This window comes from Anopheles arabiensis, chromosome 3 (genome assembly GCF_016920715.1).
Source record: "Anopheles arabiensis isolate DONGOLA chromosome 3, AaraD3, whole genome shotgun sequence".
Classification (NCBI taxonomy): Eukaryota; Metazoa; Arthropoda; class Insecta; order Diptera; family Culicidae; genus Anopheles; species Anopheles arabiensis.
The window spans coordinates 49,464,623-49,484,663 of NC_053518.1; the positions used below are offsets into that span (position 1 = coordinate 49,464,623).

A 20,041-nucleotide genomic window follows, 5' to 3' on the forward strand; every position below is an offset into this window, starting at 1 on the left:
CGGTTAAAATTATGTATACAAATACAACAGAATAATTTTGCTTTTTACACACAGTTGGCTAGCTAAGAATTTAAATGTTTTTGATTATTTCATCTAATTTCGATTATTTTTGAAGATTTTCGTAGAGCTGGTTGTTTGTTGCCTTAACAACGTATCTATTCCGTTGCTTCGATGGCTTTGTTCTTTTCCATTTGTAATGGAACTTTAAATTATTTTGTAAGAAACGAATTCAATGCCAACGCTCATAACAAAGCTTTCAACATTTCAAAAGAAACATTAAGAAAGCTAACGCGATGAACACTTGAAATGTGAAAATTATTTACTTCCTGTTCTTTAATTTTTTTTTACTGCTTGAATAATAATTTTTCTGCTTTTGTTCTCCATTTTGACAGAGAAGAAAAAAAAACAACAAGTCTTGTTTGCTCCTTCATTTCCCTTTCAGCACTAGAGATGGTGTTCATCAGACAGGATTTGCGTCCTTTGCCATTTCCTGTGTCAGCATGCTCGAGGATACATGGTTGCGCACAGCGTTGAGAGTCACCGTACCTTTCATCATCTTTGGGAAGTATATTTCATTTCACTTCCTAGCCACTCCAAGCTATCTACACAGCAAAGAGTTTAGGTATCACTTGAAAAATGTTGCTACGTTCACACAGAAAACGCCAGTCTGGCTTTTGTATGTATAAAAATCTGACAATGCAAAGAAGCAACACAAATGAGGCATGGTTGATATAACGTTCCTAGGGGCTGAAGTCTCAGTGAGCAAGATTGGCAGTTACAGAAATGTACCGTGTACATTATAATTTCAGAAATAAAATTGTGCCAGCGTTGAATGTATCTGAAATAAACATTAAAATAAATGCTTGACGTAACATGTATGTAACATGATCATAGATGATTATGGCAAGAGATTCTACTATTTCTAAACAATTAAGCAATAACTTTTACATTCTTTAATGTTAAAAAATCAGAAACTATACTTCAAGTATGCATATTTATTTATTAAATATTTCTATCCTCTCCATTCAATTAAATCTAAAATTAGAACATTTTTAATACAAGAATGTTATAACATATAGTATTCTACAGTTACAAATCATATATATTGTTATTTGTTTATTTGTTTATTTGTAAATGTTAAGTGATTGGCCATCATTGGCCTTATCACTGATCTTATAAAATAAACTTATAATAACATAAAGCATGTAAAGCATGTAAACATAAAGCACGGTACAATGTAACATCAGCACAAAATGTAACATCAGCACCAAAACCAGAAAATAAATAACACAGAGTATCACAGCAAGAAAATATATATTATATATATATATATATATATATATATATATATATATATATATATATATATATATATATATATATATATATATATATATATATATATATACATTTTTTTTGTTGTTTGTGTTCAGGAAATACTGCTTTGCCATATTGCTTAAATTTAAATTTACACAACTTTAGAATATGATAAGAATTATTGTACAAACAATGATGAATATCAGACGAGCGAAATGCAATGCTCCATCATACAGAGGGTGCAAACCCCTTGCTTTATGCTGCATTACACCAAAGTGGAAATTACCTTTGTTAAGAGTACATTTGAATCCACCATTGCACCGGGTTTTTCTGTGTATGAAGGTTAAAATTACGGTATCAAATGTGCACATGCATTCCCTTCTATTATTACGACCAATTTACACTCCACACTAAGCTCTTTTGTGTGACGATTTACAAAACCGTGTTGTGTGCGAAAGGTTTTCGTTCCTTTTTTCTGATTTACACAGTACCATTTTTTCTCGTTGATAACCATACATTTATCCACGTGGCTCTCTACTGAAATTTTCGTCACAGAGCGAGCTGGAAAGCCTGAGCCAAATGTCAGACGGTACTTTACTCTGGAGCGGTGGGAATTTTAAAAAACACAATACTCAAATAATAAGATACTCAAAGAAGCAACAGTACGAAAGGTGAAGAGAGTTGCACCTCGTTGCCATCGTAAGAGTGCAAAATGGGGCGGGGTCTTCATTCTCGCTGCACCATTATCGTGCAATTAGGCTAGATTAAAGAAATGAGTAACATATAAAGTGCAATAAATTGTGCTATGCAAGAACAAAAGATTTTAATGGTTTGAAAGTAAAGTATTCCTGCGTAAAGTATTGCTAGTAAAGCTATGGTAAGGATTTCTTAAAACAACTGAATGTTCACAAAAAGTAAAATGAAAATATTTTGTAAACAATTGGAAATTTTGCTAGCTAATTAAATTTGTGTGCAGACGTAAAAGTAGTCTTCTAAACCTCTTAATTATTAGCGGCACACGATAGTTATTTATCAATAAGCTAGCTGTTAGATACCACGAATCGGGCACTATTATATACTATATTTTTGGAACGGAATAATATTTTTTTAAACCTCAAATTGTGAGTATAGTTTTAAAATTTGTTGACATTTCTCCTATTAGTGTATTGCAAACTTATTGAACTTATTATGTGAACTTATTCTCGTGCACATGCAATATTTTTGTATAACCACATTTTTGTAGAGTTAGTAAACATGATACAATGTTATCGTATGAATCATTTGTTATCACATAAAATAGATCTAGAGACGTTCAAACTCCGTACGGTCCGTGCCTCCCATTAATAGGACAGACGATCTTACTGTTGGTAACAAACATTAGCATAGATCGTTTCTAAATACGTTTGGATCGCTGTCATAAACGATTGGATCGTTTTCAACTAGGTTTAGCTCATTTTCTTCATTGATTCTATAACTTGACAACTAATTTCTAAATTAAAAAAAAAACGCTCCTTTTGCCAGAACTGGTGAACATAATGTTTATGGAAACGGATGATTTTTCTGAGCAACTCGTTCGTAGTAAACATTGATCTTCCCATTGAAAATATTCAGCCACTTTCCCAAACTCGATCGAATTCGGGAACGATCATAGTGGTTGTCAAAATGACATAAAATAGTGGTTTCGTTGGATGTTTTTTTAACATTTTACTATATTGTACGTGTAACTGAGGATACTCACGAAATAAAATAAAGCTACCGGTGTATCTAGGCAACTGCAACTTTCGTTCCTCTTCGATCGAGTTTGGGAAAGTGACTGATTAATGTGTGAATGAAAATTCGTTTGGACTTGGTTTAGCTTACAATTTGAAGTGAAGCGGCAATTAGATGTGTTTGGAGTACTTTTAGAGAATAAAACCGTGATTTTAAGAGTGTTTGTGTACTCTGCATGCCTTGTTCCAATAAAAGTTTCCACCTGTTCTGTAAAAAGTTAAGTTATAATTTGGTTATAAGACCACCAATTTGGTGATAGCCTATGAAACCACCTGGTCTACATACACTTTGACTTCACTTTTTGTGGCCGCACGGTAACAGTAACTTGACAATTGACCCGATTAGCCACCTACGGTAGAATAAATTCCGGCGCTAAAACTGAGTCGCTAATCGGGTCCAAATTTTTAAAATGAGTGAGAATGTGCTACTGGTAAATTCCTTCATAGTATTAATGGATGCTTTAATTTCGTTTGATACTTTTTTCTCTTGAGCCTAAGCAATCAAATTTATATTCTATACTTCTATTCTAAAACATCTGACCATCCCACTATAGAAGCATTCTTCTGAGTATGAATTAGTGGTGTAAGATCAGATTAAGAACAGTAAATTGAGCGAGTGAAATATGCATCAGTTTTTGAAAGAGGCGGATCATCGCTTCCCTGTGAGAAACAAAGGCGATTAGTCGAATGCGCCAATTAAGCAAGTGAGCAGGTATCATTTTCGGAACACCATTCTTCGCTCTTCAGATAGCACATCAGACATATCTTACACGTATGTGATTCTTTACACCAAAACCAGAAAGCGTGGGGACACCGCTTCGATCCGACTCATGCTTTGAATTCCACCACCCATGTCTTTTAAGGCGTGTATACTAGAGGTATGCCAAATGAACCAGAACCATACGGTTCATTCAGTTCACGTTAAAATTTGAACTGGTTCACAAGAACAGAACGCTGTGGTTCTTTTGATAAATTAAAATAAAAACTAATGAATGTTTAAAAACATAGAAAAAACTTTCAACATCGGCACATTTATATGCAAATCAAGAAACGGTCGATTTTAAACTATACAATGCGTTCTAGCGTCATATGACACATCGCCAATATTGATTTGCTGTTCAGGTGACCAGAGCTACCGAATTATTTGTAGTCCTGCCGATTTACAGGCATTGCTATTTGTAAATGAACGAAAGAACCGAGATCACGTTCACGTTCATTGTGATGAACGACTCGGTTCATTCACGTTTAATTAAAAGAACCGAAATGCCCACCTCTAGTTTTTTAGCTCTATTTCGGCTCTAGAGAGCCGAAATAGAGCTAAAAAACTATGGGAACCATGCCACACATTTTGGGAAACAACCAATAAACCTTGGTAGAGTCCTGAGACGTTCTCATTTCTCTTTGACTGCAGATTTGGTATTACTTGCAGGTTTAGCAGAGAACGAACGATTGAATGATTGATCCGATCAAGTGATGCGGATCATCTTTCGCTCGGATCGAATGTCGCGTTGCATTCTTCAAAGTATGACTGAAATAAATAAATAAATAAATAAATATAGATAAAAAATAAAGGTGATAGATTTGTGTCTTAACACTAATGAATGGATTCCAAACTCCGAACCATGCTTGTAGGATGACCACCGGGTTTTGTAGGTCCATTGCTAATACCATTTGAAAATGTGTCGTATGATATGTTGGTTTGGCATTGTTTTGGCACTGGATCTATCTGTTTTACTTGTCATACAAATTATATCAAAAAACCATTCGATTAAAGAGCTTCACTCTCGTTATGCGAGAGTCCATTGTATTTTCTTTGGGAAAATGTTTAGCTTGAAAAATACTCGATCGATACATTGTTACACATCTGATATATAATATCAATAGTTGCAGATCTATACCTAACAAATGTTGCAACATTTCTAAAACTACTTTTTCTGATAGGTTAATTGAAATAAATGTGTGAACTTCGTAAGAAAATACTACCGAGTCGAAAAAACATCCAAACGGTAGAGAACCGAAATAAACATCCAAAGCGATTGAAAGAAAAAACCCGTAATGATTAAGAAAAAAACGAACAACCCTTAGTCACACTAGACAAAGTTTGATAAAACTAATTTGAACAATAGTGCACCATCCATTGTAGCGTAAATGGCTGGGTGTTTACTTCTTACTTCTCGTCTCATGGGCGATAGCGATGGATATTTTGCCACGCACTAGTTTCGTACACTCTTCATTACTATCAGACAGCACGAATTCAGAAACATTTCATAGAAAACGTTAGAGTCAATCAATGTCTGATAAGTTGTTTTGATGTCTAACTCAAACCACCTTCCTCCCTGGTGAACAAAGTTTTCTTTACTGCTGCCTTTGGCTGTCAGCTTGTTCTACCGTTCGAACACATTTATTAGGCAAGCGAAGTAGACTTGCATGTCTGCTAAGGACTTTTTTGTTCCTTTTAGTTGCCTGCAGACTTACAACGGCGAGGAGCCCAATCAAAACATCAAGCGATTGCCCGGAAACCCTTGGGTTTTTCTTAACGAATACCATCCCCTGCAGGGCGTATAAACATTTTTGATGGCAAAGAATGAAGCACCGACACCTCAGTGTATGCCATACCTTCAATCAAACAATTCGCCGCTAGGTAAAAATCAATACGTACTATTTACTTGGTTATTCACGTGTAACAAATACAGTGTACATTGTGTTTAATATTAGTATTTGCAGGTGCTTTGTGAGAAATCAGACTGCCTACTTTTAAGGAGCAGAATAGAATTTAAAATAGATTCAAATTAAACTCCAAAACAATTATTCAAATGAATGAAGTAGCAGTGGTGGGACTGGTCCAAATGTTCAGCTTTTTTGTTGCAGTTAGAGAAGCTATAAAATTAAAATATTTCAGTGTAAATAGCAACCTTGTTTGCAGGACCTGTTTCTAGCGTTACATAATATTACATTCTAATGAAATAAACAAATGTACATCACGCTCGAGCTCCGTTGTAACAAACGGGCATTGTTCATTTCTGGCTGTGAGACTTCCTGTGAGTTTACAGTACACTCATATCCTGTATCGGACTCCCGCTGATCTTGAAGCCTGCCTGGCGCTTGACAATGTTTTATTGCTTCCATTTCCATTTTAGCCAATGTCCTCTACCATCGCGATACCGAAACTGCGGCGTTTGTCTGCCGTACCGGAAGAAGGAAACATTAAGTCTATCACATAAACAGTCATAATAGACGAAAATATGTCCTAACATTGCAACGTGCCAACTGTACGTTGGTTAGACATTACCACCAAAGCAAAAGGAGCCGTGTCCTGTAGCTTTTCCGTAGAGTGCGTTGGCTGTTTGTCTAAACCCGATCTGCTGTACGCCATGGTCTCAGTCCCGTTCGCGCATTGCTCCTTCATTTTTTGCTGTTTTAGGTCAACACAACCTAACAGCCAACCCAATTAATTCCATCACGCGCTTCCCACGTCCCGGGGCCCATGCAATCTGCGAAACGTTTAAGGGGTAACCCGAAAGGGAGCAATGTTTGTAGTGGCAAAAATTATTACCAGACGATGAGGGCACGTAACCTTTCCTCGCAACATGATTTTTTCTTCCCACACACACCACTGAGAACAAATAACGGGTAGTGTTACCATTAAGCCACTTGTGCTGATGGTCAGTTTTGCTCCCTAGAAGCGAACTTTCAAACCAAAATATTCGTTGCTTGTGGCACAACCATTCTCTTACAGCCATTTATTGTATGTTTTGCCATTTCAGTCTGTTTGTTTTTCTTTTGTTGTAGAATAACTGAAGGTTTGAGTAGGAACATGTGAATTAATTTCCGACACTCACAAATTTATTTACAGCCCACCTTCGGGGGCTTTTGGGGCCGTCATCAAAAACAAGGGAGGAGGTGTACGTGACACAGTGCCGTACGCAGGCTGACAATTTTAAGATTGTTACATTGTACCGTTTGTTTCGACACTGTAGTGGAGAGTAAACAAAACGAGTCCTGTGCGTAACAGCTTCTGTTCGTACGCAGTAAAATGACTACAGGGAATAACTCCCAGCGCTGGGATAGTTGGCACACAATTAACTTTATTTGAACATTCAATCGTTGACTGGGGAATGTTCTAAATTATAAACGTGGTGGGCTGGGAAGCAATTAATAGGTTTCAACGTGCGTTATCTAATGAGTCCAAAGAAGAACGATTAATTTTAGTCAGAGTACGTCTTAGGAACATGCCCGGCATGGGTTTGAGTCCCGTATAGACCGAGCTCCTAAACGCAGAACTGACTAGTGAGTAGGGGTAAACAGGGCAAAAATGTATGCTATCTGTAAACATTATTTCACATCTAGGATAAATTCCGAACCTGAAAATGTAATCATTGGAGTGTTCTATGAACACCACACAAATTTTATAAGCCATAATTAACAATATCAAAGAAAAATACAGATTTCGCAGCATATTGATGCAGTTTTTATAATTCGTAAAATAAGCTTTCCAACAAGTAGTGTAGTATTTAAACAAGTGGAGTATTTGTTTACCCAATTATGCTAAGAGGCACAGCTGTAAAAGATCACATTTCGTCGTCTGAAACGTGTAAAAAATATTTTTATTTTAATAAAACATCTTTAAAAAAAAATTAAGAGCTTTCCTGAAAAGCTATTCAAGATATAGGAAGAAAAATATTAAGATTACACGAGGTTTGCGCAAAAGCGTAGACCATTACCTAAGCGCTGTTGTTCTGGACCATATTCTGGACCCCACTATTTTGACGTTTCACGTTTTGTTTACATATGACCATGTTGCCTCGCGGGTCAAAATAGTGTATCATGAAACATCAACTTTTATTTCACACTTTTTCATAACAACCAGTTTACATTATTTTCAGGGCATTTTGCAATTTGGATGGATCTATAGATAAATTGTGGTGACACATAATAATGTAAGAATAATTGTGTTTTGAAGCAAATTCAATGGCTAGACAGACTAAAGTTGTAGCGTCAAACAAGGATATCTCATATTACTCCATCTACTTCTTGCCGTGCTGTTCTTTTCAGTCTTGCCAATTCTCGAACACAGTGCTCTCCAACCTGTTTTAGATCGCGGACCACTTGGCTTTTAAAATACATTTGCCGCGGCCCACATCTATTGAGGGCTTACATTTTTTTACCTTAATTTAATGTATTTGATAAAAAGTATATTTAAATCTTATTTTAGATATGCACGTTGAAAATTAGTCCTGATTGTGTGGGAAAAATGTACGACATGTATAGTAATAAGCTTTTCTTTTTCAAAACTTAATTTCCTTCGCGGACCTCGTCTGTTAATGCCACGGACCACAGGTTGGAGACCACTGCTCAAACAGACCAACTCAAACAGACTAACTTGGGGGTAGTCTTGTGGTGTAGTCGCAAACTCGTACAATTCAATACCATGCTCGTCATGGGTTCAAGCCTCTTATGCACCGTTGTTGTTGTTGTTTACAGGCTTAAATGGGTTTTGGACCTCTTAGGGTATAAAATGGTGATGATTAGTCCCACCTCTAACCCCAACACAGGTTTGAGTCTCTTTCGCCTCTGAACCTCATATAGACCGTCCTCCCGTAGAACAAGGACTGACCATCAGTTCACGAGGGACTGAATAAGACTCGAAAGCCGGCATGTCTGTATAGGACGTTATGCCAAAAAGAAGGAGATATATTTAAATCGCGAGACTGAAATATTCTATCCTTTCTACATAGGAATGGCTCTGAAGGGAATCAAACCACTCTAGATGTTTCTTGGCCATTTCAGTTTCTAAAATAAGATTATCCAGCTATCACCCAGTCACTGTTCCACAGACTATCCAGTCACTGTTTCATGTTTGGAATTATTTTTTTTTCCTCTACGTTTTAGAAAGGAAAGAAGGCCAGATTATTTTGCTCATTAAAAGAATATTTTTTTCAAATTATCCATCAAATATTACTATCAACTACAAATTCAGGGAAACAACATATATATACAGAACAATATATACCTTCGACAGCATGCAACACCAGAAGTAGTTGAAGTCCGATGGTGGTGAATGTGCCTATGCCGCGTTTGCCAATCCCGTCGGTAAATCTCCGTTTTCGCAAAAGCGCTAGCCAATGGTGAAACGGTTCAATGCCGATCTTCCTCATCGTTTGCGAATCACAGTATCCTCTATTTCCTTGCATTAATGCTTGTTCGGTGTAACATCGAACTGTACACATAATCCACTCCTTTCCAGGCAGATGAATTCTTCACCCTTACGCCTGGGCTTCGTGCCAATATTCCATTGGACATTAATTTCAATCACCACACACTCACACAATTTTGTTTAACTCTTTTCTTCTTTTATACAATTAATTTACCAAATAATTCATACTTTCGGTCGTTATAAGGGCGAGCTGAAAACAAATTCTTGTACTCCACACGTACGTTTTTCACATAATTGCCCTGCGTTACACGTTTACTTCATATTGCTTCAACTAGCTAATCACAAAGACTATATTCGTCTTGAATCATGAAATGACATGAAATGTAACACCATGTATATTATGCGCTTTCATACCTTATTTAACCACTATAAGAAGTTATATATGATCGTTTCAGAGCACTCACCCATAAAAGGTTTAATAGATATCATTGCATTAAGAGAAATTATAATTCAATTATCAATGCATTAAATAAAGCTTTTAATCACAATAAACTAGATCGAAAAGACAAATACACACTGAACTATGTTCACATATATTCAGTATTTCGTGGAATTATTTAAAGCTGCATTTTCTTACTGAAAAACACACCACGCAGCTAATACATTACAATTAATTCTATTTTCATACAGCACAATATACTCAAGAATTTCCTTAGGTGCTCGATATCACTGGATCTACCGTTATAACTGACCCATTTCCGGTGCTTTTGCCTCAAGAAACGTTTCCAGAAGCTATCCTGATTTGCAAGACTTTTTTCCTTTCGCTTCCGCCATTCATTACCTGTTCCCAGTACCAGAGAAAACAAAACCCCTAAAATCACTTCAGCAACCTGCTCTCCTGAGCAACAACAACAACTTGCAATCCACTCGTTATCACACCTTTCCCAAATGGGTATTTCAAAAGAAAAACAAACCTTTCGAACCATCCGCGCCGGAAATGGTCCGAAAAGTAAAAATTTGGCCACCCTCTGCTAAATCTGCGCTCGGGAAAGTTGGAACCATAGCACCAGAAAGAAAATCACACTCAATTAATCAAATTTCACTTCCTTCTCCCACACACAGTCGCACACATTTACTCATATTCGTTCCAGTATTCGAATCTACTGCTGCAAACAATGGTATGCCCAGTTGGGTTTGTCCTGTTTTGCTGGTGCGCTCGTTTTCCTCGTTTCCTCCATTCATTGTGCACACTGCTGATAAAGAATGCCCAAACACTCACTTAAAGAACCACTGCTAATCACTTTTTGCATTTGCCTTTGCCAGCTTCACAATTTCCGCCGGGACTTTCACGGCTCATTTTATTCCTTGCAGTGCGTTTCGGATTTTTTTTTGTTGTGTTGCTGTTGTATTTCATGAAGTGGGCTTTCTCGATAGCTTTACATTTCGACGTACCGTGTACTCCTTTTCCATTTCGAGATGATTTTCTTTTCTTGTTTGCTTTTGAATTCCAAAACACCACAATTCGGTTTTCATTTACTTAATTTCTCTTTCACCGTTTAAATGATTCAATTCGATTCATCGTTGAACAGAAACACAATTTAAATATTAATTCATTTCGATCGTGAGGGAGCATTATAATTAAATTTGCTTTTCAAAACATTTCGTTGCGATCACTCACTTTTTCACGCTGCTCTTTCTACCAAAGAAAGCACTTTTTCTAAACGAAAATGGCTCAACAAATTACACCCTGCTTACAACAAAGATGGTGATCGAATTTAACGTTCCATTTGACTGTCGCCGTGAAAACACCCGTACCGGTAAAATCGCGTGACGTGCTGCAAGCAACAGCAACGACGAGCCGTCCCGTGCATACCAAGCTACTCACTGTACTCGACTAATGTGCGATACCGAAAGGTGAAAATTCCTACCACCATCAGTCGAGCGCAACTTCGTACTTCAGGATACTACAGAGAAAATCAAAAAACAACCTCCATACTAGGGATCCAACCCTCCCGAACGCAAGGCCAAACATTCTCTCGGCTCTCTGATGGAGCCACCCCACAAGCAGCGAAGGACTCCGCCGGTGGAAAATTTCGTTCATTCGTCCTGTGGCTACGTCTGGGCACCGCGCTACCTATCCATAGGTATGTAGTAGTGATGATGGTGCACGAATGTTGAAGGATTTTTGTTTTGCTATCTTCTCTATCTCTCACGATATGCGTTGTTTTGGCAGGCACCCGAGCACTCTCTCTCTCTCACTCTTACTCAATCTGTATTGCTCTTCTCTGTTCGTCCTTCCTATTCTCTGCGCTCACTGACTAGGAATGATAAATACGAGTCGATTCGAGTCTGCGCAGTGTATGCCGAATCCGCCGTTTGAAAACAACAGATGAAAGGATATTTTCCAATCCAGTGCAGACTGAGGGTGTCCAGGAAAAATTCCCTTCTTTTCTATTGTTTGGCTTAACCCTTGAACGCTAATGTATGTTGACATTACTTTAAGAAAGTAGATATACGTATACTTTTCCACAGTCGCCGCACACATTTGTACTTAAATTACTAACTGAAACTAAATTTTACAATTGAAGTATTATGATTAATTCTATTGCAGAGTTGTTCATTCATGTATTTGAACAAGCTACATATTTGTAAACAAAAACATTAGCTAAAGCAACATCAGCTGGAGGATTTGCACATCTTTAAAAACCTGTTTTTGCAGGGTTTTTTCGCATTTCAGGCTAACGGATTACTTTTCCAGTACACTGCTACAGCCTTACACACGACCCCAATTCTACGACCTGTAAGTAATCGCAAAACTCACGACAGACGAAAGTTGCCAAGCCGTGTCATTTGTTGACTCACCGCCCCAGGTGAAGAAAGTGCCATCCCGAAAAGATGAGAAGACAGGGCACAAATTGTACCATCATGCGAGGCGGTGTGCACTACGCGACTGTGTAATGCATAGTCCAACCCAACACATACATGTAAACTATCTTCCAATCTTTTACAATCTACACACAAGCAATACTTGCTGCCAGTGTGCGGATGATAAGAACAGTAAACCCTCCTGTCAGTCAGACTGCTTGGAAAGCATACATTTTTTATGCTTCCTGGTTCCATAATCCACAACTCTCCGTGAATAATTGATTGCTTGCAGTTTGCTTCATCACATTTTCTTATTCCGATAGCGTGGTTGAGGCTAGCGCAATGTGTCGGCCTGAAACCTTGTCCTCGGATACTATCCGTTCGGATTTCGCATACGCATAGTTTACATAGCGCACCTCGAAATCTGTATTTGCTCATCGTTATCAGCTCTAAACGTATTTTGTTTGTTTTTAGTTTTTGTGTATATCACATCCAATATGTTCACATTATTCACATTATTTTTTTATGAAAAGCAATATTCAACATCAAATGGTAACAGTAAAGACACAAAAACAGCCAACGCGCATTTTACATTAATTGAAACTCGTTTAACTTTAAATCAAACTGCTATCCACAACATTTGATAATTCGAATCGATATTGTCCATCAAACATGGTTATGGACCTTCGTTAAACTATTTAGAATGTACTTTCACACAAACCGAATGATCGTTTACCTGAATTGAATTTATAGTTTTGATTTGCATTTTCGTTTTAACCTTTCCCCAAAATCACCAGGTTCAGGTTAGAAATTGCTTCTGAAGCTGAAATCAAAATCCTGTACTGTTGTTGTCACTAGTGTGTGGTCTCCATTGCCAGCCCGGTTGGACGATTGGATTCCTCGCCGGAACAAGTTCTCTGATAATTTGCATAATGGTAAACATTGAGGTAAAGGAGGTAAAACACCTAGCCTAGAAGCGTCGGAAGTCACGCTTGTCACGGTTTTGGTTTGCTATTCGCTACCGAAACCCATTTTCATCGATCTGATTTCGAATATTGCGCAATGCCCTTCGCATCACGCAAACTATATGAAATATTTCTAAACTTTTGCCCTCTTCAAACTGCCCATAAAATAGATTCACCCCATGAAGGTAGTCCCACGTAGGACAGAACGTTCCGGCTTACGCTCCTGGGAGCGTGAAAGGATCCAAGGCTCATCCTTGATTTATAGCTCCGTACAAAAACTTACCGACGAAGAAACATTCAACAAAGATTCGTCCTGAACGAAGGTTAAAAAGTTTGGTTATAGGAAGTTTAACCTTTTTTGCTCTACAACGAATGCGTCGGAATGATGAAATTTAAGAGGTTAAAGATTACCTTACCGCCAAAGCGTCAAGAGCTGCTGGTCATTTTTGTAAGAAATACATGAACTGAAAAAAATAATATTTGACCGTGTGAAGTACTATACTGTTTTCATTTATTGTATTGCATTATAACACAATTAATCACATCATCAACATCATTTAAACGATCAAAATATATTTCGGTACATCAGTTCAACACAATATTTTATATTATCAAAAAAGCAAATGCTTATTTATAGAAATGTTTGTTTGTTCTATTATTCCCCGATATTGATAGTATTGGTATCGTATTTCAGTTTTGGTAGCGAACTAGTCCACGACACTACCAATGCGTGTTTCCGATCGCTTGACATGACAAAACACGAAACTGACCCGAATGATGTTGTCGAACACGCAACAACACAATACGCGACAGAACATGACGGTTGAAACATTAAACGCAAACGACCGGAAGGGCCGAGTTTGGTTGCATGATTCGAAAAATCAACCGACCAGACAACACTGACAACCACCCTTCGGAATGCAATCGAATAGAACGCAGCTTCCGGTCTCATGTGCCGAAGCTATTTTGGTAGCGTTTATCCTCGTTTGCTATTAGCCGTTTAAGGGCTTTTCGCTATCCTGGCATGACGGGCATCGCGCGACCAAATTTGCATGTCATCTCTGCTGTCACTTGTACCATTGGCAGTATTATATGCTAACTAGGGTTCTTAATTTAGCGGATAATCAAGGCTAATTTTAGACGATATTAGAGTTGTTTTTTCCAGAAAGAGGATTAATTTACTCATGCTTACAATAAGCCATTTATGTTTCCAAATTGACCTTAAATTTGTGTCAAGTTAAAACTACATTTTAAGCCATTTTTACGACTGTTTTGTTTTAACGACCACTAAACGATACCGATAATAAACTAAAAATCAAATCCGCTCATCAAAATTCTTCAAACCGTGTATTTTCTAAGTTTGATCTAAATATTTGTATTCATGTTACACTTTCACAATATAAATATCACGTTCGATAGCCATTGCCGGCCAGGCCATTCCTTCTGGATACATAAAAATCACGTGAAATCTTTAAAATCTCTAAGAAAAAAAAGTTCTAATAAGATTTTGAATCACACTTCGCTCTATACGTGGATGAAAATGTTCTCATTCTACGTTAAGCCAAACTGTGGATACAACAAAACATAAATTGCCACAAAACAAAAGCTAATGAAACAGTAGCAAATTAAGAAACTAAAAACAGATTGATTCATTCAATGGAATTGTGTACTATGCTGTTGATCCACGCTCTTGCGTATAAAACACTACTATATACATCCGGATATCCGGGCATCGCACACCCTTTACCCCAGGACACGATTCCAACTTGCATATCGCCACAGACCAGTGGGCCTCCAGAATCATACGCACAACTGCCTTTGCCGCCATCAACAAAGTCACCCGCACATATCATAGTTTGATCGATCTTTCCTTCGTATGTAGCATTACACAGTACTCGCGAAACCAACGGGATCTGGACCGCCCGTAGCTTATCAAAGCTTTCTTCTTCGTTTAGAGTGCGTCCCCAGCCGGTGACAACACATTCTCGATCGCTCAAAGCATTATCCAGGCGAAAGGCTAGAGCGATCGGTTGTGCGATTGTAGAAAATACTATCGCATGTTTCAAATGCAGCAAAGCAAAGTCCGCTAACCAGCTATACGGAACATGGTCTGGATGTGTGGTCACTGAGTCCACAGGATGTATCGTTCCACCTTTTGCGTAAAACGCAGATCCAACACGCACGTTCATGTAAGCAGCTATGGTATCACTGCAATAGTGTTGATCGAATAGAAATCGTCAATATGTTGTCCCGAATATTCGGAAAATCATTCCGGTCATGATAAACTTTCAAGTTCAATTGAAGGAACTTACTCTACGCAATGACCTGCTGTTAATACCCATCGATTGGTAATTATCGATCCACCACAAATGTGCTCGTTCAATTCACGTACAGACACTTGGTACGGATGCAATTCAATGTCTACTACATGGCCACCGACAATTCTGTATGTTTTATTTCTATTTTTAACACATTCTGAAATTGACAAAGCACTGCACAAAAATATAAGTAGCTTTAGCATTTCGAACATTCTTTTTTCTGTTTGCAAGACCCACAGGGTTGAAGTGAAACTTTAAAATGAAGTGAATTCCTAGTCATTGAACTGTTTTAAAGAGTGCTGATAGAACAAACACTTGAAAATATATTTGATAAGAATGTATTATATAGCCATTATCTTGTATCTCATCATCATCTATCATCTATTCTTCTTGTTCTTCTTCTTTGGCTCAACAACCGTTGTCGGTCAAGGCCTGCATGTACCACTAATGGGCTTGGCTTTCAGTTACTTATTTATTACCGTAGCAGGATAGGATAGGGCTTGAACCCATGACGGGCTTGTTGCTAAGTCGTACGAGTTGAGGACTGTACTTAGAGACCGTCACATTGCATCTGTTTATTTAATATAATTTAGTTTATTATTCAATAGTTTTATTCTGCACTACAGTCGTTATAATTGTTCATACGCCTTATGGGTGTGTGTGTATTTTGAGACATGTGAAATGTTTGGTTCATTTGAGGTTTCTTTCCAGGCGAACACAAGAACAAGTCAATTTGGATGGCAAATGTTCGATTTCTTATACAACAAAGAGAATTGCAGATGGTTGATTATTATTACAAACAACGGTTGAGTTATAAAATGAAATCCAAATATGTGTACATATTGTCATCGGGATATACGGTAAATGTTGTTGATGGATTTGGAGATACACGGTTTTCTAAATATAACTTATTAAATGTCAAATGCAAAATAAAGTCATGTTTGGTCGAGTCTTATAAATCCTGCAAGATGCAAGATGCAAGATGATAAAACATCAGTCCAAATTTTACAAAACCATTTATTTGATGGCCAATTCAAGCAAAATTACACGACAATTAGTTATATATTTGCTGGAAACTTAAAATTCAATAAACACCAAACGTTTTCTTCGCGGTCCGCATTAACAGCGTATCACGCACAATTTGATGTTGTTTACTAAAATGTTTGCTAAATCAATTATTAATAGTATCTCATAATAAAACATTCTCAGTGCATAATTTTGTTTTAAGAATAATTTAATTGAATTTTATAATTGGCCATGGAATAATTTAATAAAGAAACAACTAGTGTTTTAGATGCAAACACAAACACAATCGTAAGTGTACGGAATTTACTAACACATAATGTATATTTTTTAAATAGTGACACATAGATCGTGTTTTGCCCTATACTGAAAAAAGGTTAAAAACGATTCACAAACAGACCTAACAGCTAAAACCGACCATATTGCCGTTCATTCACCATGCAAATGACTATTATAGTAGGTATAGTTTACAAGGGTCACCGCGATTTTCATGGTCCAATTAAACGAAATCAAAGGAATCCATTTTGTCGTTTATCCCAAAACATCACTCCTACCTGCCACGCACTTTATTCGTCAATCCCGATTGCCTTCCTATAACCGTATAGAAAAAGCTAGAAAAACATTCCACGACAACCTCCACAGGGAAACCATTTAACCTTCCGATTTCATGCTGAGCTCTTTGATCCTGTGGTCGTTTGCTACGGCCGAACCGAAGGTGGTCGGGGGCTTTAATTTATTTTACACTCCGTCAAGCTAAACTCACAACACAGGCCTCAACCCACGATACCCCGTAAACGACCCGTTCATGCCATATTCACTCCTGTCGAGGGGTACCAGTCCCCAGTAGGGCAGTAAGAGCCGGGAATGTGCTTACTATATAGCATCACTAAAAAGAGAACCAGGAAGGGTCGGGCGCACCAACTCATGGGGCAAGACAAACCCTGACGGGACGAGATCGGTATGAAGCGCAATGTCACTGATGATGGCTGACGGGATGGTTACAGAGAAGGATTAAAAATAAAGAACCTTTAGTCTTGGCAGCGACTGGAATCTTTTCAATGTCCTCCGATCGAAACCAATTCATCGCGCTCGAAAGCTAAACATCACCACCGGGCCCACCTTTCCTACTGACTAAACATCAAGCGAAGCGTTATGCGAGACGAGCCAACGCTGCGAAGGGCGCTTCATGAACTGATGTTAAATAGCTGATAAGTAATATGCTTCACGATGTTGTCGCTTCTGATTATTGTGATAGCAACGTGCGGCGCTAATGCCTTAAATGAATGAGCAAAATGTGAAGAAGCCACCAAGGAAATATGGTCGCTTGGTACAATGTTTCTAAGCTTCAGGAACAAGACCGCTCTTTTCTTTTTTCTCATGACGATGAAACTTTGGGAATAGGGAAGGCATCCAGAGTGTCAATTTATGATAAACACCTAGCACTTTTCTACGTTCACGTGAAAATACCATCATGTGCTTTGTGCATAGTACCGATTCCTATCAACGAAGGATGTATCAAGGAATAATATGATGTACCAACCGGCAAGCCTATAATTCTACCTTGACGCAATAACTGTTCACAAATGGCAAGTATGGATTTTTTCAGCACTGCTCTGCTTACTTTAATAATGATAAACATTAATTAAAAAAGAGCTCCTCAATATGTTTCTCCACTTTTGGCACAATAACCGTTACAGGGTCTCACTAAAATTTAAAGTGTAATGTTACATTGTTCACTCATTGCACGACACACTGTCTTATGAATGGTTTAGACATGGATGAAAAGATGTTTTGTATAGAATCGAGTGATCTTTTACCAATTGTGTTTTCAGAAGCGAGCGTTTATTCTTCCGCTAGCGATAACCATCCAATGATTACAGCTTACGGGAAATATGGACACTTCTCACAAATACAGCAAAAAAGTAATTATTAAATAATTCATCAATCTTTAACTAATCCAATGATGTGACAACACATTTGAGAACCATATTAAACTGTTTGAACTGGTTTTTAATTTCAATCGTTCACACGCTTGTGGATCTAATTTGACAACTAGGGTAAGTGTACCAATTGTGGCTATAGCACCAATTATGGCTATAACGAACACTATTTTTGCTCTAAAACAGTCTATTTGCATTCTAAAACCACGGAAGGATTTTTTCATTTCAATTATGAACATTTTAACACATTTGTGCTCCATTAGTTCCATGCTGGTCTCTTCCGTTTGTTAAATATCACCCTTTTAAAATGTGTAGCCAAGATTTTTGGTATCTCTTACCATTTTGCTAAGAGCAGCACCGTAGAATATTAGCGATTTTCAAGCACCTAACCATGATTTTATCTCAAAATCATCATTTTGGTGCAAAATATTAAGTATTTAACGACTACACACTAAACTCCATCAAAATTTTATCGAAAATATGCCTTTTTTCTGTACGTCCATAATTGGTACAATTATCCTTCGGTGTACCAAATATCGCAGTATGCTATGGATGCTTTGTTGACAACTGTAGTTTTGGTCGTAGTGCGTAGTTTACAAGTGATCAAATCGGGGTTTCTCGTTGTAATTTTCGCAATATAAGGTGTTATTTTGTGTTTTAAGCATCATTTGCTTGTAAAGTGTTCGAATCAGTAATCAGTGGAATAGTCAGTAAAATGAAATCGAATCAGTTTCATTAAAATGATACAGCATTGAATGACTTTCATACGAAGAAGGCGAAATCTGAAGCCACTCGTGTCGCCTTATTGCCAAATGCGCTCTTGTTCTTCCCTGATCGATAGTTAGTGCTAGTCTTGGCCAGAAGTATCTTGGTCAGAAGATAGTTGAACAATATCTACGATTCTTCATTTAAACAAATTTAAACAGACTCCCTGATTTGTGCTCCTCTTCGTATCGCGCTGAAACGGTAGCTTCGGCTTCGGTATAGCTTCCAGGTGATATGAAGGATTGTCAGGTGTGTGTCCTAGTACGGTGTCATCAGAAAGGTGTACGAAAGTATTTTTTTAGGATTAGTCTCATCAATTGTGCGATTAATTGTGCGTGGATATCAATACAACCAATGACAGAAAATTGATATTTTAAAATGTTAATTTTACGTATTGGTATGGTGGTTACATACTTATATTGGTGCAGTGAACTTATTATTACTTGATTTCAGTTAAAACAATGTCACAAAGTAATTTTTGGTGTAAATTTCCACGAGTTTTGGCTTACAACCACAATTGGTACAGCAATGGCGAATTGCTAGGAACACTATAGCCATAATTGGTAACTTGAGATGCAATTTTTAATCGGAATTTTCTATTGTTTCGCTAAACATTTAGTCAAAATAAAAAATACTCTCGTTTTCTACACATTGTAGGCTACATCGGTAAAATCGGTATCTTGATGACATATTATAGCCATAATTGGTACACTTACCCTACTTGCCTTTTTTTAAACAGGTTTAATATGTTGATGAGTTCTCGCAATTATTAAGCTCACCTCTAGTGAAAGAACTGTGGAAGAAAAAAACATATTCTTGTCCTCTGGTGGCTACTGATATCAATTGGTAACGAACGACCAAAGCACGGAGTCCCCATTCGCCGACATTCGTTCGCCGCGACATCCTCCACTCCACTCTTTCAATA

The 20,041-nt window shown here is 37.6% G+C and overlaps 2 protein-coding genes across 2 annotated transcripts in view; both read right to left on the bottom strand.

Moving 5' to 3' along the window:
- The window catches only part of LOC120902774 (protein sax-3), a 46,711-nt gene extending 35,522 nt beyond the window's left edge, over positions 1–11,189 (bottom strand). The window contains exons 1-2 of the mRNA XM_040311773.1: positions 10,919–11,189; positions 9,097–9,598 (exon numbers count right to left, since the gene is read on the bottom strand). Coding sequence (XP_040167707.1) covers positions 9,097–9,313 — 217 coding nt within the window. The 5' untranslated portion in view covers positions 9,314–9,598; positions 10,919–11,189. The remainder of the gene's footprint in view (positions 1–9,096; positions 9,599–10,918) is intronic.
- Positions 11,190–13,655: 2,466 nt separating this feature from the next.
- On the bottom strand, positions 13,656–15,642 carry LOC120904368 (trypsin-4-like). The gene is made up of 2 exons (XM_040314285.1): positions 15,383–15,642; positions 13,656–15,278 (listed from the first exon to the last, which is right to left on the bottom strand). Exons 1-2 carry the CDS (start codon positions 15,598–15,600, stop codon positions 14,720–14,722), a joined length of 777 nt encoding a protein of 258 aa, XP_040170219.1. The 5' UTR covers positions 15,601–15,642; the 3' UTR covers positions 13,656–14,719.
- Positions 15,643–20,041: the final 4,399 nt, after the last annotated feature.